At 39.2% G+C, this 25,369-nt stretch overlaps 2 protein-coding genes across 14 annotated transcripts in view; one reads left to right on the plus strand and one right to left on the minus strand.

Moving 5' to 3' along the window:
- Positions 1-3,510, minus strand: part of CEP44 (centrosomal protein 44) — a 15,685-nt gene extending 12,175 nt beyond the window's left edge. For 2 of the 10 annotated variants that reach the window (XR_012587144.1, XM_074588441.1), the window contains exons 1-2: positions 3,393-3,491; positions 2,930-3,027 (exon numbers count right to left, since the gene is read on the minus strand). The gene's annotated coding sequence lies outside the window, so the exon portion shown is untranslated. The other 8 variants (XM_074588443.1, XM_074588449.1, XM_074588447.1 and 5 more) reach the window with 6 other exon arrangements.
- Positions 3,510-21,510, plus strand: FBXO8 (F-box protein 8). Of its 4 annotated transcripts, none has more exons than XM_074588452.1 (6): positions 3,510-3,715; positions 8,276-8,612; positions 10,737-10,863; positions 18,056-18,174; positions 19,762-19,958; positions 20,737-21,510. In XM_074588452.1, the coding sequence occupies exons 2-6, from the start codon at positions 8,284-8,286 to the stop codon at positions 20,922-20,924; spliced, it is 960 nt and encodes a 319-aa protein (XP_074444553.1). In that variant the 5' UTR covers positions 3,510-3,715; positions 8,276-8,283; the 3' UTR covers positions 20,925-21,510. The 4 variants fall into 4 exon arrangements, with proteins under 4 accessions (XP_074444553.1, XP_074444555.1, XP_074444556.1 ...); XM_074588454.1 differs by having other exon boundaries at positions 3,544-3,715; positions 8,273-8,612; XM_074588455.1 differs by lacking the exon at positions 3,510-3,715 and adding an exon at positions 3,776-4,115 and having other exon boundaries at positions 8,273-8,612.
- Positions 21,511-25,369: the final 3,859 nt, after the last annotated feature.

Raw genomic sequence — 25,369 nt, forward strand, 5'->3', positions numbered from 1 at the left:
AAAAGATATACACAAAAATTACAAAATGCAAAAGAATTATCACTGAAATTCAAATGGTTTTGCTCCTCTTTTCTAGACACTACTATTTCCAAAGTGTTACCATTCAGCACAGAGCTAGGGCTCGATACTAATTAATATCAGTCATCATTTTCATTCATTCTAAACGGGATCAAGTAGTAATCCTCAATCCAATCAACTATCTAAGATCTTTATATTTAAAGATATCTGAAAGCTTATTAAGAATTTAGGGCTGACTAAATCCACTAAAACTGAGTGAAAACAAGTTTCTTTGCTCTTTCAAAGGAGCAGAAGCTCCGCAAGCAGTGAAAACCTATTGCATTTTTCAGTTTAGAATGCTTCTTACTCTTTTCTTCAGTTGGCCCCAAGCTCAGTGACCAAAACAGCAATGTTTGGGTGTGTAAACATCAGAAGGCAGGACTAGCAACTCATCACAGACGATACTTATCTATTTAGATGATCCATTAAATACACTTAAAATTGTTCAGGGGGGAGGGGGTAATGGACTGTGTAGATACTTCAAAATAGGTGCAAATTTATTTGGATGATAACCAAAAAGATCCTGTTTAACTTCTACACTGTAACATACAAGTTGAGAACCCACTTTTAATTTCTTGGGGCCTTTGATTCACAGAAGAAAGACTCATCTAAGGACTCGGTGCAAACTAACAAAAGGTACTTTTCTCCCTGCAGAACTGTCCTGCAAGGAAACTGAAGACTGCAAGAAAGAAAAAAAAGAGGGCAGGGGAGGGGAGGGGAGGGGAGGGCAGGGGAGGAAAAAAAAAGAAGAGACAACAAAAGAGAATCAGCAAACCATGAAATCATCAAATTGGTTTTCAGGTCTATCAATGGGATAAATAAGAACTGGTTAGTAAATTCTTAAATGGAGGAAGAGGAGACTGGGGAAAACAAACAAACAAAAACAACAACAAAAAAGAAATTGTCCTAAGAGATCTAAAAATACTGGCAACTCCTCCTGGCTGGTAGATAGTAAAAAGACAGACCTGAAACAGTACCTTCAAATATCAGTATTAATAATAATCTTAAAGAACCCTGTCTCTCACTCCATTGCTTCAAAATACATCTATATTTAGAGATAGCCTAAGAGTACTATTTACTGTATCTTGCACCTGTTTGTTTATAAGCAACCACTATTAGTTCTTCTCCAACACAAGTTTTTAAAAGCACAGACTGGATGACAGTCCAGCTCTTAAGTCACAACTGAAAACAAGCGGCCTGCACCTTAGCACTCTGGACAGACTGAGAGAACTTGAGAAAGTCCATTAGCAAACTGCCAAACTCAGTGTTTTTCAAATGGTTTGTAGAATAAACAAGGAAAAAAAAAAGAAGTATGGAAGTACAGAAAGTTGACACTTCTCACAAAAAGAGTTCTCCTTCCTCACACCCTTGAGATTTGCTTGTGACTGGCTTAATCCTCTACAGTATTTCCCCTAAAAACTGCAGTAAAAGTAATGATTTCAGCTATAAAGCCTTAAAACAGACATTTGCTGTTGAATTTTCTGCTATAACCTGGGAGATAATTGCCTGCCACTGTCTTCGCTGAATTTCTTTTCTTGCCAGAAAACAAATATGTTGAAGTCTACCAGTCCAAGCAGTGAAGAGGTATTGCCTGAAAGCCTATACATGAAGAGACACTCAAAATACAGAATTTCATGTCATTTCTCTTGCTGAGACATAAGATTCAGAAAAAAAACCCAAAACCAAATGCTCCAAAGAGATTATGTCTAGCCTTGTCAGAAATCAACTCTGATGGGTACTCCAATTTGCAGCTTTGCTATTTGATCCTAATCGTTAAAGCAATGAGTCTTTTTGAAAGGAACTTCTTGACCACACACTTCACATACAGTAAAAAAAAACAAAGTTACAGTTAAAGCTTGCACTCAAAATAGTCTGGGTTTGTGCATTTTTTTCCTTCTGTCTCTATGGTGTTTAAATCAGCAAGCTTCAAGATTAACATCTTCACATGTGTTCTGCCCTAGTTAAAGTATTTTCTTCCTATTTAATTATTAGGTTCTTCCTCTTTAATCATTGGATTCTGAGTTATTAGCCATGCTAAATATAAATACACAACACACATTGTTAAAGGCTAGGGGCAATTTAACATCAAATATTTGGAAACTGAGGCAGCTATTCTTCCTGCATTACCTTACGAAGTGATCCACCCTAGTTTTGCCAATTTAACCAGATCTCAAGACGAGTTTCAAAGAGTCTGACATAAAACTGAAGCTCTAATCTGCAATGCAAATATTCATAGAGGACACTCTCACAGGAATTCATCTAATCCTATAGGCCATTTCCCAAAAGTATCAATAATCCTTTCTATATCAGACCTCTAGATGCAAAAACTGGCAACTACCCTCACTACAAACTGAATCATAGAATGGTTTGGGTGGGAAGGGACCTTAAAGCCCACCCAGTGCCACCCCCTGCCCTGGGCAAGGACACCTCCCACCAGCCCAGGTTGCTCCAAGCCCCGTCCAACCTGGCCTTGAACCCCTCCAGGGATGGGGCAGCCACAGCTTCTCTGGGCAACCTGGGCCAGGGCCTCACTGCCCTCACAGTAAAACATTTTTTCTTAATATCTAAATCTGAAAGGAGATAGCTTAAGATATCATAAAAATAACAGAGTTAAGTTTGTAGAAAATACTTTAACATCTTGGGAAGGTAAACACTGTAAAAGTGGCACAAAATTTTTGCCTGCGTGAATTCATGACAGAGCAGTTACAGAACACCAGCTACCCAGAATAAAGTCAGGTACAACAAAGGTTTAAGAGATAATAACCCAGAGCTGCAAATGGTTTAAAGAACAAATCTCAAAATTACATATGGTATTCAAAGAACTAATGAAAAAAAAAAAAAAACCAAACCAAAAAAAAAGCATGCCAGTTACCAAGTATCTCGGTATCTCATGACCAAATGGAGAGCAGGCCTCCCCCGCTTGACCCCGGGGCTCAACGGCACAGAGGGGGACGGACAGACCGCCGGGCCCTGAGGGAGAAGTGGGGGGATGGAGAGACCGCCGGGCCCTGAGGGGGAAGGCGGGGAGACGAACAGACGGCCGGGCCCTGAGGGGAGCAAGGCGGGGGAACGGAGAGACCACCGGGCCCTGAGGGAGAAGGCAGGGGAACGGGCAGACCGCCGGGCCCTGAGGGAGAAGGGAGCCTTGGGCACCGCCAGGCCCTGAGGGGGCGGACAAACTCACAGCCCTTGATGGGGGGCATAGACTGCCGGCCCCTGAGGAGTCGGGTGGGCCCTGAGGGAGGGGGACAAACTCCCAGCTCCTGAAGGGAAGGGACACAAACCGCCGGGCCCTGAGGGGGTAGACGGGGAAGGAGAGAGCCCCGGCGGCTCACCCGTACACCCCCGCCTCCTCAGGCGCCCGCCGCCGCTCCCGGGCTCAGACCGAATCTGCCGCCGCCGCAGCCAACGGCCTCTTCCGCTTCCCGCGCCGGCCCCCCTCCGCGTGACGTCACTTCCAGCAACAACAGCACACGTCACACCTGCTAGGCAGGAGACGGGGCGGCGGCCTCCCTGCGCGCCGGAGGGGCCTCCCTGGCTCCCGCCGCCTCTCCCCGCCGCCGGGGGCTGCCCAGCCCCGTCCCGCCCGGCGAGGCCCACACGCACTGACCTAGGCCGGGCTCGTCGCGGCGGCGGTCGGGACCCCCAGCTCGCACAGGTACAGGCCGCCGCCGGGGCCCCTCAGGCGGGCGCGGACGGACGGGCGGCGCAGCCAATCAGGAGCCGGGGCCGTTGCGGGATGACCAATGGCGCGCGGGGGGCGGTGCCCGCGGGTCAGGCCCGCCGGTGGGCGCTGAGGGAGGGCGGCCCGGCCCCGGCCCCGGCGCGGCTCGGTTCGGCACGGCACGGCTCGGCTGCCTGCGGCGGGGAGAAGCGGGGCTCGGTGAGGCGGCGTCCCCTCAGCTCCGGAGGGGGGTCGGAGCTGTGCCGCTGGAACCGTCGGCGGGGTTGCCTGGAGCCGTGGTGTGAGGGGGAGCGGCAGGCCTCGGGCGCCCGTGCAGCTGCCATGAATGGGGGTTCAGCGATAAGATCGAAGGAAGGGACGTTTTCCTCTTGAGGTACTTGTGGTCGCACAGCAGCGGGCGTAGGGCTCGGCTGCGTGAAGTGTTTCCATCGAGGGTGTGTGTTGTGTTGCGTTTAACACAGAGCCAGGGGCTCACCACCCTCACAGCAGAGAATTTCTTCCTCAGATCTAATCTAAATCTCCCCTCTTTCAGTGTAAAAATCTATCTTACATTTAGCTTTTAGGATCCTATCGTGCTCTGACAATAACGTATTATGCAGTAACAACGTAACATGAAGAAGACATGCTTAAAATTGAAATGAGACTCTGACAGATATCTGACAGAGCCAGAGAAAATCAGCAATTTATAAGCAGGCTTGATGTTATTTCTACTGTGATAGTTATTACAGCCAAACTGTCAAGAGGTTTCAATTATTAGATGAAGTTATGTGATTGGAAGTTTGGAAACATACATTTGAGTGGCCTATTGAATCTGGAAATTGAAAATGTATGTTCAAAATAATTTAAAAAAATAAATGCTGGACACCATTACTTAAAGGGCTTTATAATAACAATGAGTTTACTCATCTTGTTTTATGAGTGAGTTCTCAAAGCATTCATCATGGATTGCTACAAAGCTATAAGTAATTGCGTGATGGGGGAAAATAAGATGTGATTTAACACATGACATATGAGCTGCTGAATTGCTACACACATATTAAAGCTTGTGGATTTCTGTCAATTGGAAAATTTTCCAGTTGGGACTATATATTTTTTTTTATCATTTTTTATCTTTAAAAAGACTTTTGAAATGATTTCTCCAGTGCCATCATCTGTATAAGTATGTGAATACATTATGAGCAGGCTGGTTTCTTGAATGATATAGTATTTTTTTCTCTCTTGGAGCAACTTTCTAGTGCTAAATAATTTAGAAGTGATTATGTTGTTGGTGATGTATCGCAATTAGCTTTTGCGTGGCTAGAAAAACCCCTTGAGCGCCAACGAAAACTGTTGATATTCTTGTTAGCTCAGTATTCCTCAATGGAATGTATTGTGTGAACAGGAACTTCTAGCTGAATATTACAATAAAGATATTAAACTAGCAACTAAAATTTGCATATTTGATTTAGGGCTAAGTAGCCCTAAGTAGCAAAACTTGGTCCTCTGCAACCACTACAGAATTCTTTACAAGTAATGCATATGGAACAGAAAGATAATCTGGCTTTGAAAGAGGTTTGAAAGCTATTATAAAATTGCCAGATGCTTATCTGATAGCATAAAATTCACTTGATAATTCACTAGGCACAGCCTTTCTATGAACTGTATCTGATAATGCTGCTGGTCTTTCTCTCTAGTCTTTCTGGTGTATTATGATGATGAAACTTGTCACAATATGATTCCTAATGATCTTCAGAGCCTTGAATTTCCTGTTACTCCTTTTTTTTTCTCTTTTGTTTAAACTGTGCCCAGATAATTAGTATTTTCAGAAGTTTTTTAACACTTGTGAGTTAACAAATGTGTATAGAAATGTGGCTCTGTTATAATGATATAAACTAATGTCAGAAAAGATGGCAAAAATGCTAGCAAAATTAATTCCTTAATTTATCTTACAAAAAGTTACTTCAACAAAGAGATTTCTACGTTTAACAGAACTTCCATTTCTCTCTACTTGACATACACAGTTTACGTAGAATAGGTTCTCTCATTTCATCTTTTGTAAAATGTCAGGTTTAATACTGCAACATTGTCATATTTTTTGTTGCTGATTTCTATTGTTTTAGTGATTAAGGACTCGAAATAATGATGAGGAATTACAAGCTGGTTTTACTCCTGGTTCTCTCTGTCCCTGAAACTGGTATTTTGCTGTTTGGCTATTTTGTCATTTTGTTTAGAGTCAATGCTGTATTTTCAGGCAGATTTTATTTTCATTTTTACTGAGAAAGTGTGCAAATTCTATTTGAGTTACAAGTGTATGTATAAATTTACATCTTTCAAAACCTTAGATTTTCTTACATAGTTGAATTGAGAGATCATTATTATTACGTCATTCAGGATCATCTGATATCTTCTGAGAGTGAACGCAGCCTCTAAATTTGGCATCTCCATATTTGAAAGTGTAATGCTTTGTTGGCAGCGTTCAGTTTACCCACAGGGGTAAGGTCAAGAATTGGTTGAAGCCTCTCAATATATTTGGAGATATCAGTTTACTAAGTACTGTACTTCAGTAATTAACAACCTTGCATACAGTGCCTGGCAAAATGGGAACTTTATCTTAATCAAATCCTCCAGTGCAGTGATAAAGCCCCTTTTGAAATGTTGTATTTGCTCAGGAATATTCCTTATCTGCTTTTTTCATCCTTTAGGACAGTCTCCTCTCCTCCTTCCAGCCTGTGGCTGTTACTGCCTACACACACAAACTCGTTTTTAGCTTGGTGCTAAAAAAAAAAAGGTGGCACTGAGCAACTGCAGCTGTGGGAATATCTCTTTAAAAAAAGTTGCTACCTCTTACTTACATCTAGCTAGATGATGAAAAATAAAGGCAGAGTTCTTCATCTTGTGAAGAAATACGCTTTATCTACATCCAGAAGTTTCATAAATTACTTGCAAATGCCAGCATGAATTACCTGTTTCATCTAATTGCTCATCCTTGTCTTGCCACTTTTTAAATGTGGTATAACTTTCTCTTGTGAAGCAACTTTACCGGTAGTCCTAAGGACTTTTAAAAATTTTATGCTGGTCTCAAGAAAATGAGAATACCTTCTTTATGCATACATTCCTGCAGCCAATTGTATATCCTATTTATGGCATGACTCAGTAAGCTTTTTTTAAAAAAACTGATAATTATAGCAGTTGATCATTGTTTAACCTGCCTCCGTATGATAAAAAAAATTAAGCCAAATATATAACTATACAAGAAATGAGAATAAAAATAATGATGAATCTATGTAAAATCTTGTATGTAGATAAATTGAATATAATGCATATGACTACAGTTTCTTCTCAACTGTGGCCTTATCTAGAAATTAATTCCTGAACGTCCCCTGAATGGACGCTTATGCAGATAACTGCTTCAGCAGCCACCTGAACCTGGCTTTGGTCTACTACCACCTCGATTATGCTTTTTTTTTTTTTCCCTGTAATTTCTGTAATTTCTCCATTTTTGTCCTATAATCACTCATTGCATCCATGGCTTGCTTCTTTCTGCTTATGTAGAACAATTTCCATTCATGTCTAACCTTTAACAGTTTTAAAGCCCATTTTTAATTCCCTGTGCTAACAGAATATAAATAATTTCAAATACATGTGAAATCCTATCAGACCAGGCCGTAAGGGTTTCTTTATTGAAGTCAGCATCGCAAACCTGCAGATTCCAAGTATGATCACTTTAGTGATCTGTCATCACAGCAAAGGTTGAAAAATAAGATAGATCACCATATATACACTACCTGTGATGGGTTTAAGATGACATTCCTATACTGAATTAATATGATTTATTGTACTTTGATTTTCCCCCTTGGTAAATACAGACAGTTCCTGAAATTTGAGTTGTGGCATTCAGAATTCTTGATAACTGTCTAACGTTCAGGATATGTTCTTTTATTACTATCTGCAGCAAAGTTTGACAAAAAATAACAAGCACAGTGATAAGTAAGATACAGAAGCCTTATCATGAAGCTTTTATGCTGCTGTGCAGGAAAGCTTGACAAGATATTTTGGGTGTTCAGAAACAAGAAACTGAATCCTTAAGGCATTATCATTGAAGTCACTAAGCTATGTCTTAATGTCAGTCACAGCCTAATTTTGTGTGCTGCCCACTACTTAGGACATTTTCATTTCTCCTTACATGTTACAGTGCTTAACTGACTCCAGATAAGTTATTTATATTAAAGACTGAAGATAATAATTCCAAATGTTCTGATGGTTAAGGCTTCTTAACTTGCATAGGACATAGATACATTTCGTACTGCTTGCAGAGTGTTGTTGTTAATTTTGCATAGAAATTTTTGAAAAAAACTTCAAGGTTTTTTTATGGGTTTTTTTATCCAGTACTTATTCAGTTGCTCCATTAGAAACAGATTACATCATCAGCGTAACTTTGATAAAACTCACTTTTTTTTTCTATTCAAGTCAGTCCTACAATTTTCTTTTTCCAGCGTGTCTTACAAGTATTTATAAGTAGCTGTCAACATTTAATTTGGATTTTATGTCCAGCAGGCTCGCAGATGGGTCAGGGACTCTGGAGAGTTGCTAGGAACCAGCAACTACAACACCAAGGATACGACGGACAAGGCTACCTGACCAGAGAACATGGTAGGAGGATAGCTACTAACAACGTTCCCAGTACAAGCCATCGCAAACAAGCCCAAGGAGGCATCGACATCTACCACCTGTTGAAGACAAGAAAATCTAAAGAACAAGAAGGATTCATTAACCTGGAAATGCTGCCACCAGAGCTTAGTTTTACCATTTTGTCATACCTGAATGCAACTGATCTCTGTCTAGCTTCGTGCGTCTGGCAGGATCTTGCTAATGATGAGCTTCTCTGGCAAGGGTAAGCAAAAAAAAAAGTATCACCTGGACATAGTAAAAATAATTATTAGATTTTAAAGTTCTCTCAACATGTGTTTTTTGTCATTATAACCTTAGCAAAGGTTTCCTAAGTTAAATGGGATTTGACATGAATATAGTTAAAAATGTGTTATTCTGGATTTCTAATTACTGTCAGATATTAGTTGAGATTACTACATACACAAGTGTGCTTGGTACGAGTGTGTATGTGTGTAAATACACACCTGTTTGATATATCATGGGGAAAAAACCCAAGGACTTGTTTTCACTTTTGTATTAGCTCAAAGCACATCTCAAATGTTTGTATTATTACTTCTCTGAACTTCAAATGAATATCTGGCTTGAGCAAGCAAACCTGTTCAGCTGAAGCTCCAGGCAGAAAGGGATGAGAACTCATCTGCTGTATTTGTCTCAGAGCAAATTAAGTGTATTGTTTTTCGAAGATGGTGATGGAAGGGGAAAAGGTCAGCTCCTCAAATGTGTCAAGTGGAAACACATTTATATATAACATATACAGATTTAGTTTGTCCAGGCAGTAATTTTCTTTGGTAATTGGTGTTTTACCACATTAGGAAAGACTCATGAAATCATACTTATTTTTAGAGTAGACAACCAGCGGAACTTGTATCTTCTTTCACAACATATTCTTTACCCCTTAACTTAGCAGACAGTGAGCAGTATTGCTGTAATAGTTGGGTGGTTGTACAGGTCCTGTTTCTTTTGCTTTCATTGTGCTCTACGTCTCTTCCTTCCTCATCTATTTCTTTGCCTCTCTGCATTTGAATTAAGCAGCCTCCCTTCCTATTATGCTTCGTGAACTCAGCAATAGCATAGTGCAGTTGTAACTTCTTAATCACAATTGTTCTGCTGTTGGGCACGGTTGCCTTGGCAGGACACAGGAATTCTAGTGAAGATCCTGCTAAGTTGATGTATATCAGATAGCTTGGCAGTTGAGTATGCGTTGTAATGTACTCAGTTCTGGGTATAAAAACCACAGTAAATACAAATAAATTCCCTGGGCCAAAGCTTGAATACTAGAGCTTCTTACTTGTATTCAGTATATATTCTTAACATACAGGGGGAAAAAAATAACATATTTTCCTCAGAGTTCATCTTGGGAAATAGCTCAGTCATTTTCAGTGAGATCTTCCCAAATAGTCAGTTCAAAGTATACACTTTTATAGTGAAAATGTGTCCTGATTTAGCAAATTAATAAAAATCCCAAATTGCATAATCTCTGTAGACATCTTAGTTTTCAATATTCCACACGTATCCGATGTGTTTGAGTTTAGGCATTGGCAGGTCCTGTGGCTGCAGTTCTGAACTCAGTCCAGGTAGGACCCACGTCTCTCCCATGTCTTCAGTGGCTGCCTGCTGGGTCCTAAGCGTTGGGCCTAATTATTTTCAACACAGATGTGTTGAAGCAGAGCTACCAGTTCTATAAGGAATCTAGGTAACAATCGGAGTGCTTAGAAAGAGCAAGGTCAAGGGAATTTCAGATGGTGTCATCAAGGAGACTGATGAAACTGAGACAGGGAATCAGGGTGGGATAGAAGGGAAAGAAACTGAGAAGTGATGGGAGATACAGAGGGATGGGGCTGGATCGAATAATTACGACTGGTGAAGACTGGAAAACGGACAGTCAGGTGGAAGAGGACAGACAGGGAAAGCAGTGAGTTAACGGCATCATTTGTGCCGTTGTGGTGTCCCACTCACTGCACTGCTGGGGCACAAGAAAAACACAATTTTTTATCCTGTTGTACTGCTGCAGGAGAACAACTTGTCCCAGTTACCCAGTGTTCAGATGCCAGGAGTGCCAGAGGTCTCAGCTGTGTGGATGTCGTTACAATGCCACCTACTGGGATATGTTTCGAGATAGCACTCAAATACATCAAAACCCGCATGAGAAGAAAACGATAATCATATAAATGAAGACTTTAGCAATGCACATGCAAAACGCTTATAAACTAAGTGTTACGAGCAACCTGGATCTAACTTTTCCTGTAGTTTGAGTATTTGGCTTTGCACTGTTGATTGCATTTTGCTTATGTAAAATACATGAAATGCAGAAAAGAATTTTGATAAGAGACTAATTCTGTTTTCATAGGTTGTGCAAATCCACTTGGGGTCACTGTTCTATATACAATAAGAATCCACCTCTAGGATTTTCTTTTAGAAAATTGTATATGCAGCTAGATGAGGGCAGTCTCACCTTTAATGCCAACCCTGATGAGGTAAGTGAACTGTTGTTATAAACAGTTAAAATAATTGTGATTGTTGTTTTATAATTATAGCCATATTAAAAGCCAAGTTTTAATAGGTGTTTGTTTTACTGTAGGAATGGTTAATACCCAGTTACAGCCCTATCCTGATCTTTTTTTGCATATGCCACCTGTGCACATCATTTACATGGCTTGCCTCTTAATTGCTTTGTACAGCGGTCTGACCTACGGATGCCAGAAATTCGTAACCACGTATTGACTTAGGAACGAGGCAGAGATCCTAACCAAAGAGACAATGGTGAATTTAAAAAGGACAATAATATGCTCACATAAATTAAAATGCTAAAATGCTTCTGCGGAGTATGAGTTTGATCCCACTTCAGTTAAAGCAGGATGAGGTATAAAATAACACCAATTAATTCTATGACAGTTATGGTTTCTTGTAAGGGATTTTTACATATGTCCACTCTCAAGGAGCAAATCTTGAAATATTATGAAAAAGATGTACTGCTGAACTGTCCTAATGATCAGTATGATTTGGTTTCTGTGGATGGTTTTTATGCATAATCTATCTTCATACTGTATGAAGACAACAAATATTTATTTTCAAAAAATACCCCATGTCAAACTAAAAGGTTTCCATTTATTAATTATTTTAACTAACTGGAAAGTCAGTTTCTGCTTTCATTCTGTCACCTTTCAAAGAAGAAGAGAGTTTGAGAGTAGACAGCTTTTGCCTGGGAGATATGCAGTTAACGCCCAAGAGAGAGTCTTTTGTGTACAAAACCAGACTCCTGCTCCATGTTTCCTAGCACAAGACGGTACACGGTACTGAACGAAAAGTAGCATTAACTTCCTGAGTTATTTATACATACACAAGGAAGTGGTAATTGAATAAATCCGAAGTAGGAAAAGGATTGAGAGACATGAAAAGATACAGTTCTAGGAGCCGACAGTTCGCTCTGCTGATATACAGAAAACATGAACTCGCGGCCACGGGTGAAATAAATAAAGCAGTCTTGTGAATCATTACAATAATGTGATTTTTGTTTAAATTCTTGCTTTATCTCATATTCTGCTTGATAAAGAAACCCACTTCTTTTGTTAGTCGCAAATTACAGTATTTTGTAATTTCTCTGGTAGAGCTCTGACTTGAACTGTGATGTGCAGTGCTGAAACATCAGAATCAGCACCTTGCCTCTGGAGTGATTAGCATGGATTTTCAGCAGGATTTTAGTGAATTTAGTAATAAATGTAAAGCTTTTCAAATGAAACACAATACTTAGGTAACTTAAATGTGTTTTCAAGAATATATTAGGTTTTAATTGGTAATAGCTTTGTCCACCCAGATTTTTCTTTGTCTTCCAATTTGTTTTAATGTAGTTTTTCACTTACTGTCTTAGTTAATAATATGTTGTTATATTCCAACGTAATTTAAAGTAGTCTTGGTAGGTTTAAAGCATTTGGAGCCATCACAAAAGGCACTGAATAAAAGTTTTGTTATTTTTAAAGGAACTTAAGATCTGCAAATTAGAGCTACTTTACAGTATACCTAAATTAGATATTAAATTTATTGTGCGACACTTACTTCTTCTGGGTTCATCATGGTTATATTGTACAATAGTAGTACAAACCGTCTGCTTCAGGCCTAGTGAGAGACGAGAACCTCAGCGTATCTCCTAAGGGCTTCTGTTCCTCTCTCCCTGTGGAGCACCATAGCCTGGCAGGAATCACTCAGGGCCTGAGTTCCAGGAGAATTCACAAATACCATTGCTTTTCTTGTTTACCACTGTGATATTGGCAGAATTATTCTTATAAGGACACTGTGACTGAAATTTATGATATGACATTCCACTATTACAAATTGCGTCTCGAATTTCCTGCCAAACTCTGCTTTACATTTGATAACAGACCTGATCAAATTACTGTAAAAATAGGAATACTTACAGCCACAGGAGCAAGATTCTCCAAAGGACACGTCCCATGTCATGAAAATGGGTAACCAGGCTCCACAGCAACAGCTCCAGAGCTAGCGGTGGCTCACGGGGTAGGGAAGAGCATCTACACACTTTGTGGTAGGATTCTCTGGTTAGCCATTGTTGTGTGCATGGTGTTGTGATATCTGCCGTAACTTCATGTATTGGTTGTGTGCATGAGCTTGCCTAATTCATAGCAGGGGCTCACATTCTGCTGAAAGGATGTGCCTAATCACATTACACGTAATCTGAGAAAAAAATACGCCACTGCATGTTTGGTTTCTCATTACTTTTTTTGTTTGTTTTGTTTTTTTCCTATGGCAGCACCATTGTAGCCAAGATTTTGGAACTTCGTTTTTGTTCCTTTGGGGAAAGGGGGTGATTTAGTGTTAGTGTTAACACTTGAATATGAATATTATGTTGTTTAATCTGCCTACGTGGTCTCTGCTGTATTTTATTCTAAAGAGCGTATGGTGTATGTGAAGCGTTTCTCCTGCAGTGCTCATTTCATATCTCATACGCTTATGACTCAGAATTTGTAAGCAACCAGAAGTTATTTCCCACTGTTTTGTATGCTGTTTCTAACTCCTACAAAATATTTTGTCAAGTTTATTACATGGAGCTATGCTATGTAGTTAAAATTGGAACTTAAGGTGAAAAACAGAATCCTTTGGTTAGGAAAAATGATCTAACTGTTGTTTTATTCCTATGGTAATGATTCTGACTGATTCTGTTTAATAGCATTTATTTTTATGGATCTATTGGAATCTGGACTGGACTGAAATTCTGAGAGTTTAATAAGGTCAGGATTTCCTTTACATAGCATAATAACAATAAAGTACAGTAAGACAGTGCTTATACTAAGCACTTTCCGCTCTTCTGATGGTCTCATTCGTTACCAACTGCCCATACTTTTGGCCAGGGAGGTCAGTTTTCTGACCTTCTCTTGATTATAAATTAATTGTTAACCACTTGCATAAAGCTACCTTACCTGACTTGTAATTATAGATGCTCTTTAGAGGATGGAATATTTACCATGCTGTGTATTTCTAAGCAAACTATTTCAAAGTGATATACTAAGCAAGACAATTTTGAGATGCATTGATTTATCTGTCCTAAGGATATTAAAAGTATGTGTATGTTGTAGAGGGAAGTTCTTTTGTGTGATCTATCTAAAACGTTGGAATGGACCAGACAGCTGAAACCTTTTGAAAACACTATTAAAGCCAGAAAACTTTAATCTTGTAAATTATTAGTTATGGATTCTAAGCAACATGAAAATATTTCTATGTTCTACTTGTGATTTCTGCCATCATAAGCGCGTATCACTGAGAATGTATCTTAAAGACATACAGTGAAAAAGACACTGTTTGAAATGTGTTTTGTATCGTGTCCACATTTGTCACCAAATGACTTGATTAATAACTTAGGAAAAGAATCTTAAAAACTTCTGTTAGCAATATTAGAAAAAAATTAGAAAAAACATCAGTAGTGCTCATTTTGTTCCAGAAGATACACCATGAAATATATTAACATACTGCATTTCCCTCGAAAAATGGGAATAGTAGTACCATACATGTCTAATTATTATTTACTGATAAAGTTAGTGTTACCTAAAAGCCCCAATTAGAAATTGAGGCCCTACTATGCCGGATACTGTACGTACAGAATAAAATGACAGTCGCTGCCCCCAAAGAATTTATCTCAATAACTGAGCTAGTATTTAAACTTGAATTCCTGTATTTCATCAGCTTTTGTTTAAGAGTGGTTTAATTTGGTTGATGATCAAAATGGTCTTTTTTTAATACAATACAGGCTAGAAAAAAAATGAGCATTTTGTGTTGATACCTATGTAATCCTACCAAAATGTAAAAGCATGTAACTCGTAGAATTATGAATCGCCTAAAAATGTTAATATGCTACTAGTGATTTCCTTAGTCACCTTTTGTACAACCATTTATGTGAAATTCGAAATTTCAAATATTAAGTGAAATTTGTCTTTATTGACAAGTGTATTTGTCATTTATTTTCCTGCATTTCTTTTAAATGCGCATTAGGTAAAAATCTTAATTGTCTCCCAACTGTGACTTTGCAAACAATTCCGTTTAAATATTAAGAAGAGAAATCACGTATATATGTAGAAAAATACTGATTCTAAAATATCTGTGCCATTAACTTGGAATATGTGGGGTTTGATTTGTACGCATATCTAAACAGATGTCAGAGGCAACTACAAAAGGTTTAATATTGACTGTGGTACTGAAAAGCTCTGAAAGTACTCTTAGAAGGGAAAGAAATCAATGCAGAAATGAAACCAATACTAAAAAAGAAAATTTTACGGTTTTGGCTCTCCCGTGTGGATTAAATGAATGGAAAAGCTCTTGGGAACAGGTGGAAATGGAGCGAGGAGTGTCAGGGCTGTAACAGAATAGGTTGGTAAAACAAGCGTCCTGTGACTGGGAAGAAAGGAACACTTGTCAAAAATAGCATGTTGAAATACAACGAGTGGCTTTTGTTGTTATAATTAGTCTATAGTTATGATTGTTATTTGCATATATAATTTACACCAACACTTTCATACATTAAGATTTTATCCAGAGCTGTCTGAAATTCAGTGGTAAGATCTGCCTTCAGACAAATCTTTCCTAAGAGAACCACCAGACGACCGATAAATAATCTCAGCCTAGACTTCAGTAGCGTGTAGGGCTACTTATTGCAGTTAGTATACCTGCCACAGGCGACCATTTTAGCTACCAAAAGGGATTTATTTGAAGTGCAGGTTCCGAGAGGAATTCAAGGCAGTGTTTACCGTGTTAGAAAAAGCAGATTCGATGACAATGCCATAAATAAATTTGATTTGCTGTGAGCCAAAATTTAAGAATTTTACAGAGAAATCAGGTTTCTATTGCTGCAAAGTATTTGTGGTTGCTTAGGGGGAAATAAAAAGCCACTAAAAATGGTGGCATGTGCTGAAGTATATTTTATTTATATCCTGTTTATTTGTGAAGAAGATGGGGAAAATGAGTAACGAGGCTGCAGTCACAGAGAAAGAGGTTGTCAAGCATTAGGCGTGGGGGCGGGGAGAGAGAAAGGGAATTAGAGACAGGGAATAAAAATGCTTTGCAAAGGCTTGGTAGTCTGTCAGGTGAAGATCCTACCTTGAGTTGAAATCAAGCGCATGAAAGAAGTTGCGGCATTTACTGTCAGAGAGAAACCAGCCCATTGTCTGTCTCAAAAAAAGGTTATTTTCAGGCTGCCTCATCTATGGCCTGCCAGGTGGTTTTTGGGTGTGTTGTTAAATAATTGCAGCAGGAATGCTATGTAGACTTCTCACCAGGCGTCAGTTTGTATTACCTTAAGCAGATACTAATCACTGAAGCAAGTGCAGAAATCTCATTAAGTCAGGATATATGCAAAGGAGAGGTTCTGCTGCTGGTCTTCTATCAGGTGCCAGAATACTTGAGGAATTAATGGGCAGTTGATGTTCATTTTGGTCTCCCGTTTTTAGTTTCCTGTTTAGCTCTAATTCAATAAAGTACTTAACCTTGTGTTGTCCGTCTATATTATGAACAAACTTAAATATGATCTAATTTGGAATTAACTGCCAGCTTATAGTGCAATACATGTTTCATTAAGGTCCTAAATAAAGAGTCTTCTTAAAAACAGGACCTAAAATTGCCAGGGGGTTGGTTTTTTTTTTTGTCTTACCTGTATAAAACCTTTGTAACTTTATTTATTTTATAAAACATTAATTTAACAAAAAAATAAATGCTGATTAACTGCTATTTTCTATAAATATATAAGCAAAAATTATGGACTGGTAAAACCAGCTAGATAACGTTACAGATGTTTGTTGGCATTTCACTCGTGTTATGGATATCTTAAGCATATATTCTAATTTTTTTTTGCTGGGTGTTAACGGAAACTTTGCTTTACCAATCCACTTCATAAAACAACTCTCCAAACCTGCACTCAGTCCTTTATTTCTTTTTTAAGCAAAACTGAAGAGCACTGGGAAGTTAGTTTATGCACTGAATGACAGGTGGCCCCTACATCTTTATAGAGGTAACGTAAACTCAAAGGGCAGACTTGCAGAATATTGTGAAGTCTGGTAGCAGGAGATTAATGAAAAACTGTTTCAGAAGTATTTTAAAGGTGATTTAGGTTGTGGCCTCGGTACATTATCCTATGCAGAAGTGCACTGTCCTACACGTTTTGCAGTATTTGGACGTTATGGTGTAGCCAAGAGCTACTGGACTTAAGTATTTTGACACTTCTCTGGAACGAGAGCTCAGAGCCACTCCCAGCCCCCGACAGATTGAGTTGAAACTAGTTGCTTAGTTATTCTCAGGTTTAGATTTTTGTTGTTGAAAAACATGAACTTTTTTAAAATCCGTTAGCTTGGGTTTGATTTCTGAGGTCACAAGGAAAATAGTTTTATGCTTTGGGATGCTTCAGTGAACAGAAAGAATCCAGAATATCACTGAAATATTTTAAAATGAAATTTGGCTTCTGTATTCTGTAAGAAATCTGTGCTTGGCAAAGTGTGGAAAATTCTTGAAATTGTAATAGGAATATAAAATACACACAATTGTCCTATCTTTTTAAACTTTTTTTTGTGTGTTAGACACAGTGTTTTTATTTATGTGTATGCATATTTATATATGTTGATATTTACCTCTGCTTTGAAATCAGCGTGCTTGTGTTTATTTGCATTATTACACATTTAAACAAATGCATTTAATGCATCTATTTGAATGTGGTACATCGTATCCATGTGAGAGCATTAGTGTTTTAATGGAAGATATTAAAGACTAAACACATTATGGCTAAGATTTTCTTAATTACAAAAGTTACGAAATTGAAAGTTATGGTCCCCGCAGCATTTTAAAGACTATTATAAAGTATGAAAACCAAAATACTAGCCTACACTGTAAAGAAATTATTAAAGAACCATCATGTTTGTGATGGGGTTCATAATTTTAAATTTCCTCCTATGAGTATATGTAAAATCTCAACCATAACAATAAGCTGTTTCTTTGCATTTGATTTATACTTTTAGAGTGTATTGTGCATGTTGAAATGTGGTTTTGAGGAAGAGGAATTATTCTGAAAAACAAACCAACTAATTTAGTAGGATTATGTTCCTACGTTGCCAAGTACGATACTTGTTCCTAAACACATGATGAAGATTAAACATATTTATACGTACCTGTATTTTATCTCAGGGAGTCAACTACTTTATGTCCAAGGGCATACTAGACGATTCGCCGAAAGAAATAGCGAAGTTCATCTTTTGCACAAGAACGCTAAATTGGAAGAAGCTGAGAATCTACCTTGATGAAAGGTAATTTGAATTTCTCTTGAGACATTTCCTCTTCGTTTTCAGTGTACAGCACCGTTCAACAATACTTTGCTTGTATTGATGTAATTTTGAAGAGGTAAAAATGCAAGAAAATGCAACTAAGTAATGCTGCTGCTGAATCTGAGCACGTACTCAGTTCAAGTATTTATGTGACTATCACCCTTTATGAGAACCCCTGAAAATACCACCTATAACTAGTCAGTCTCACATCTGTGCTTTTTCTGCATTTTTGCTGTTCTGGGCATAAATTGGTTTGAAGTTACAGTGAAGTTACAGTGCTCGGGATAATCTTTGTGCTGTATGTTATTCAGATTTCATAGATATTTTGCTGCTTCTTTTTTTTTCCTATCTTGTATGGGTGTTAATCAGAAAAAGCAATTATCGCTTTACCAAGTGATTGTAGCGTTTTAACTAATGTTGAATCATCTAATCATCACTTGGTTGATCTTTCTCAAACGGAGGTCGCAGCCACCTCCTAGGGTGCTGTAGAGCATCCTATGGGAGATGGCACGAGCTGCAGCAGGGAGCCTTCTCCCTGCTCGAGCATCCTCTTCTGCCTCCACAACGCTTTCTCTCGCCCTCCAGGATACCTTCAGGTTGGGGTAGAGCAGTGTCAGGAGAGAGGAGCACCAACACGGTCAAGCCAAGTTGAGAGAGGAGGAGAGTAATAACGACCTAAATAGGAAGAGCAGAGGGACAGCAGCGCTGCTAGCAGGAATCCTCTCCTGCATCCCATCCTCCTGTACCACTAAAGGAATAAAAGGAGTCATTCCTTAGTGCTATCACCACTGACAGCCCTGGGCTGTAGAACTTCAGATTATCATTTTTTTTTGGCAATAGAAAAAATTACAAAACCATTTAACGCATGAGATTACAAGTTAATAGTAGCAATCCCTACTGCCATTCGTCTTCCCTTCATAAACAGTGTAATCAGGCACTAAAAAAATAAAAATGAGGGTTCTAAATGTTGAAACTCCCCTTTTAGTACTGAAATGTTTAATAGAAAGAGTAAACACACGAGAACATTCCTTGGTTCACTTCACATTTGCTTCCAAATGTCCTTCAGATGTCTCTTGCACATCTGTTCATGTAGACTAGTCTGAATCCCTTAGATGTTTCTGCGTTTGGTGGCAGAGCATCGCACCCTGAGGGACTTAGACTTTAAAGCGTTTTTCTGAGCCTGGTCTTAACAAGATGCTCCTGTAACAGCTTCTACTTAGGCACCAAAATGTGTGGCACACGTGAATCTGTTCCCTTTACTGTCCTTTTTAATGGCTTTGTCAGGCAGTTTAAAGGAAGCGAAGCTTCTGTGTAGACTATAATTGAATAGACACATAAAGAAACTTAGAATTCTGATTAATGTATATTTTTATAGTTTTTGGCTACTATTGTGTCTGAAGAACGTGTGTTTCTATTACCTTTGTGCCATTAGTGATTATTTGTCTTGCAGCAAAAACAAAGCTCATAAGCTATTCTAAAGCTTTCCTTTTTATTTTTAAAACCTGCGTTTTCATATTTAAAAGGTTAAAAGAAACTTCTCTAACGATGTGGGATTTTATATTCTACCAGGCGAGATGTTTTGGATGACCTTGTGACGCTGCACAACTTCCGAAACCAGTTCTTGCCAAATGCACTGAGAGAGTTCTTCAGACACATTCACGCTCCCGAGGAGCGTGGGGAGTACCTGGAGACTCTCATTACAAAGTTCTCCCACCGATTCTGCGCGTGTAACCCTGATCTGATGAGAGAGCTCGGCCTTAGCCCTGGTAAGCAAAAAAAGAGCTTTGATTTAGTGGATTGTTTCTTTCTGGATGATGCTGTTGTTCATGGTCGTTTTAAAATCAGCACCTAAACACGTATTTCTGAAAGAACAGCCGTGGCTTGGGAGGGTTCAGGATCCAGGCACCATCCCACTCGGGTTGAAAAAAACCTAAAAGTAACATACAGATTCTTTTCTTAGACCTAGCTGATAAGCGGGGTTTATTTTCGTGTTGTCTTTCCTTCGCTTTTGTCGGTGCTTAAGCTCTGTAGTGTCTCTAAGTTCCCTCTTGCAAAGACTTGCGCACTTAACGTTTTACCCTGTGGACAGTCCTGCAGAAAAGAGAGGGGATGTTGGGCCTCCCTCAAGTTAACGAGCAGTTCTAATTGAGGGGGAGCCGGGTTTCGGCAGTGGGACTGCTTACATACTTAAAGATAAGCTACAGCAGGACGTTGGCCTTAGTTTACAAGAACTTCTAAAATCTGTTTAAATGATGCGCATAAAGCCCTGGGTGACTTTGGGATAACATCGAAATATGAAGAGATTTGTAAATACTCATTTGGCAATGTGCTGACATTATTACTTGGAAAGTTGCTGTATTAAATTTTATTTCACTGGGATACCCTTTTGAGTTGTTATGTATGTGTGTGTGTGTATATATATATATATATATGAAATTATAAACCCAGATGATGAAGACCATAAAGGTTCTTGGACAGGGAACAATAATGATCACGGTTTCCTTTTTAATTTTTTTTTAATTTTATTTATTCTCTCCTGTCTAGATGCAGTTTACGTACTGTGTTACTCTTTGATTCTCCTTTCCATTGATCTCACAAGCCCTCACGTGAAGAACAAAATGTCAAAGAGGGAATTCATCCGAAATACACGACGAGCTGCACAGAATATTAGTGAAGATTTTGTAGGGCACCTTTACGACAACATCTACCTTATCGGCCACGTGGCTGCCTAAAAGCACAATTTGCTAGCACTTAACATTTGTAATTTTCAAAAACTACATCAATTCAAGAAATTAATTATTTTGTAGAGATGGGGGTTATTTTAGTGCTGGTCATTCTAACCTCTGTATGCAATCAGAGTTTGTGTGTGTAAGTGTGTGTATGTGTAAACTACCTTTTCTATCTATTTACTGTGGGAATGGAAGGATTTGGAGATTTGTTTTTCATAATTTTTTTAGTTTTGCACAAAACAATGCCATTAGTCTGACACGGCCATTTACGAATGTTAAACTGACATTGCAGTCTAAGCTGACAAAGTGGTGAATCTGTGCGTTAGACCCGCTTGAAACTTTAATAAGTTCATTCTTTTTAGAATACCGTGTAATGTGTATATATTTAACTAAAGAGATTTATAATCATAATTATTTTATTGTAAAATATTTTAACTAAAATTTCTCCTTTTATCTCTTAAAATAGTGTTGTAAGTCTTTCTTTTGCATTATTTTTTTTTTTTTTACAATGCTGACTACCTCAGGTGCATAATTTAGAGAAACATTGGTCTGAATACTGCAATAAAGTTCATTCTGGGAGGTGACAGAACACTTGGAAAATATCTAAGCTGATAATTAATACTATATTGACTAACTTATATTAGCATATTGCCAACCTGCTGTTCACTCAACTGTAGAGAAGATTACAGCCTCTATTTTAGATGAACCCCGATGTCGCATAGGGACAGCCTAAGGAAATGGTGCAGTTCGCGTGGAGAGCGCGAAGCGATGTTGCAGCCACGGGTTACTGGGGACAAGAGGACAAAAATGGTTGCGGTCAGGTTGTGCCTTTTGTTTTCTGAAGCGGTAGAATATTAGTGGTGCAACTGCTGTGCGTGTGGAGGAGTTGAGCGAGCCTTCGCCTGGTTTTCGCGTTACTCGTAGAGCAGTGCTTTTCTTAAACTGACATAACGTGTCGTTGAAATCAGAGCTGTTCCTCGTGATGTTTGTTTACATAATATTCAGCTATTGCTATCGTGTGGATTCATCACGGTGACGAGGAGATTTATCCTTTTTCTCTAACACACCATGAGATGAGGCAGGAAGATATTCTTAGCTCTGTTTTACAGATTAATCTGATTTTTTTTTTAAGTAGGAAGCTTATGGCAGAGCCAGGAATTGAATGCAGGTCATACCCCTCATAGGCACGCGCTTTGCCCACGCTGCTGCTTTCTGTTTGGCACCGAGGGGGGGTTACATGTATCTTAGATAGAAAAGCGATGGCAATGACAGTCCACATAAGGGCTACATAAAGGACAGGGAGAAAAAAAATTTAGCTACTGCTGCTACTTCAGCTGTTTAGTACATTGTAGCTCTGGTCTACGTGCAAAAATGCACCTAGAAAAAGTTGTATTTTTTTTATTGCTTTTAATTACCTTTATTACCTTTAATCAAGTGTAAATGCCCTTTGTATTTGTGTAGCAGCCACAGCCAAAGCCAGGAATCTTCCAGACAGGTTTTGCGCTATCGCTGCCCTCTCCCAGGGTGACTTCTCACCGTTTCACCCTCTGTCATTTCTTACATTTCAGAAAGCCCAAGGACGCGTTCCGCAGCGGTCACTTAATCCCAAACACGGGCTAAAGAGCGTATGGCACGCTGGGGAGCTTTGGTTAAGGCGCGGGTATCTGGTCCTGCAAAAAAAAAAAACAAAAAAAAAAACAAACAAACAAAAAAAAAAAAACAAAAACAAAACAAACTACAAATTGGAACACATTTTAACATAAATTGTAAAACTAACAGTAAGGCTGAGTGTCTCTGTGCTCCTTAAAGTGATTTTTCGGGAAGACTGCAAGATATCGCTTTCTAGAAAATGCCCCTCAGAATGTATACACTTAAATAGGAGAATCCAGTGCATTTTGAAATTACTCCTAATCTTATCAGGAAATGTTTTCTTCACAAACCACAACCACAGAGCGAGGCCTGATTCTCTTCTAACTGGTATTTGCGGGGACATCAGGGATACTGGTCGTGATTTTGCACTGATCGGGAAGTACGGGTTGTTAATCTGCGTTTCTCTTCATTTCCAGCTGCCCTCGGTTCCCATCCTCAAACAGATGCAGAACAAAGCCTCCGGGCAGGCACAACGTGGTTTCTGTGGAATAGATGAGTACATCACAAAGTTTAGAAAGCTTCAAGGCCGGTGTAACAGCCAAGACAATAAATTAGAAACAGGGTGATACAGTTAAGGTTTCGGTAAGATGCAAGTCCAGGGGAAGAGAACAAACCCAACCCAAACCAAACTCACGTGCAGGCGGCAGCCTCTGATCCTCGCCCAGGGTTCTGCAGAGCGTTGGATGATGCCCAACGTTGTGTTACCGACTCGGCAGCAAACGCGGCACGCCAAGGGTGAGTTCCCATGGATGTAACCGAGAAACAAAAAATGCCGATAGACACTTCTTCTGGCCTTTTTTCTTTTGAAGTAGTAATTTTATTTTTTTTTGTATTTTAAGAATCTAGACTTTACATTAATTTAGGCAATTTTCCATTTAAAAAAAAAAACCAAACCAAAACAGGTTTTAAGCAGGTGTAACAATACTCTTACAAAGCGAGAAGGATAAAGTTTGAATTCTCCTAGTCGTCCTCCAAAAGTCCTCTAAAAATGAAGTTTTGGGCAGTGGCTTCTTCAATGCACTCTCCACGTATGTTTTAGAAGACAATAGCGGTAGCTAGTTCATTGCCCCGAGTGTCACCAAGGGCCCTCATGGGCGTGGTGTGGAAATAGCGGCTTGACCAGGCACTTGGGAAGTCTTGGACAGAGGATCCCAAGCCTTATTCTGGTCCTAAAAGACACTAAAGCTGGTTCCGAATGGCCATTTCGGAAACGTCACTGACTTTTGTATACACAGATGTGACAAAGTCAACTGCTCTTTGGTCACCGGTGGGTAACGGCGGTACCCGTGTCCATACACAGCGTCACGTCATCCAGCCCGCGTGGGGCTGTGTCAGTTCGAAGACTCATTGTGTTTATTTGAGGAATGTGGTGTATGTTACGTATTCGTGTGGCTTAGTTACAGTCGGTGTCCGATATTCTTTGTTTTCTCAAAGCTCTATTTCTGCCTGGAATACTTTCCATTCAGACTCTAAACAACAGATTTATGCAGCGTTGGCTTTTCCAAATAAATCAAAGCCGCTCCAACACACACAAACCCAGACAATTGTAAGTTAGAGACACGGTTGTCAATTTTTCAAACGGGCAAGAAATTCTCATTCAGGAAAAAAAAAATCAATTCGTTCTCGTCATCGTTTCCCTCCCACCCCCCCCAGTGGAAAAAAGAAAAATTATAAACAGTTTAAAAATACAGATTTAGGAAAATAAACTGTCTAGCTGGGCAAATAAATGTTGCTGCTTCCTCTTCAGTGTAGTGCAGTTCCTTAATGTTCTTTGCATAAACAACTCTCCCAACAGGAGTTGCTCTGTTTTGAAGCCGTACCAGTTTTGTTCTCTGTGTAAGGGCGTCGTTGTGCAATCCGATACTTTTTATAGTTCGGGTTTTAGAAAACAAGTATTAAATTATTTTAAGTGCCCAAGCAAAACTGAGGTCTACCTACTTGATCATGCTAAAATGTCAAAATAACAATATTAAGCGTTTAGAAAAGTCAAATTTAGTTGCCTTATATTGGGTTGGGATTTTTTTTTTTTTCTTTTCACATATTTCACGGAGGCATCAAAACTAATAAACATTAGGGCTGATGACTTGTTCTCTGCTGTTGTAAAATCTACCACTGTTAAAATGGACAAAGGACAGACTTAAAGGATTTCCTGTGTCTCCCGTAGGCACGGTACGGTTTCATTTTGCCTCAAAGAGAAATAGTATACAAACTTTTATAATCTACTTATGACAGTGATTTTTAGCAAGACGAAATTTTATGTGATCTTCTGGTATTATTTATCGGATGTTAGAAGTTAAGACTCGCCATACGATGGGTGTAATTAAATCAAAACGGGCGAGTTGGGATTAGGTACAGAAATGGACGTCTACAGAGAACAGGCTTTGAAGAGATCCCGCTGCTCCCTCGGCATTTCGCCGTTTTTGCTGGCGGAGATGTTAGGAAATTTGCGGTTTTCCTTTCATTATTCGTAGGAGCAAACTCGGAGAAGAGATGGATGAGAAAATATTAACCCGGAACAATTTCAGTCCCTCTGTGAAATTTTCTTCCGTTAGAAATGAACTGTCTGTATTTGTTTTAAAATTCAAAGCAAAAAGCTGCAATTCATTGGAAGGCCGAAGAGGTGCACGTTTTCAGAGATGTGGCTCGCTCAGAGCTGCTGTTACAGAGCAGAGCAAAGCAAAAGGGGCTTTTCACATTTCTAGCAATCCAACAAACGCATTATTTTTTAAGCTGAAAAATAGTACTTACTGCAGGCGTGACAGAAATCAAGCGTATTTATCTCGAAAGCAACGTGCTCA

This window comes from Larus michahellis, chromosome 5, assembly GCF_964199755.1.
Source record: "Larus michahellis chromosome 5, bLarMic1.1, whole genome shotgun sequence".
Taxonomy (NCBI): domain Eukaryota; kingdom Metazoa; phylum Chordata; class Aves; order Charadriiformes; family Laridae; genus Larus; species Larus michahellis.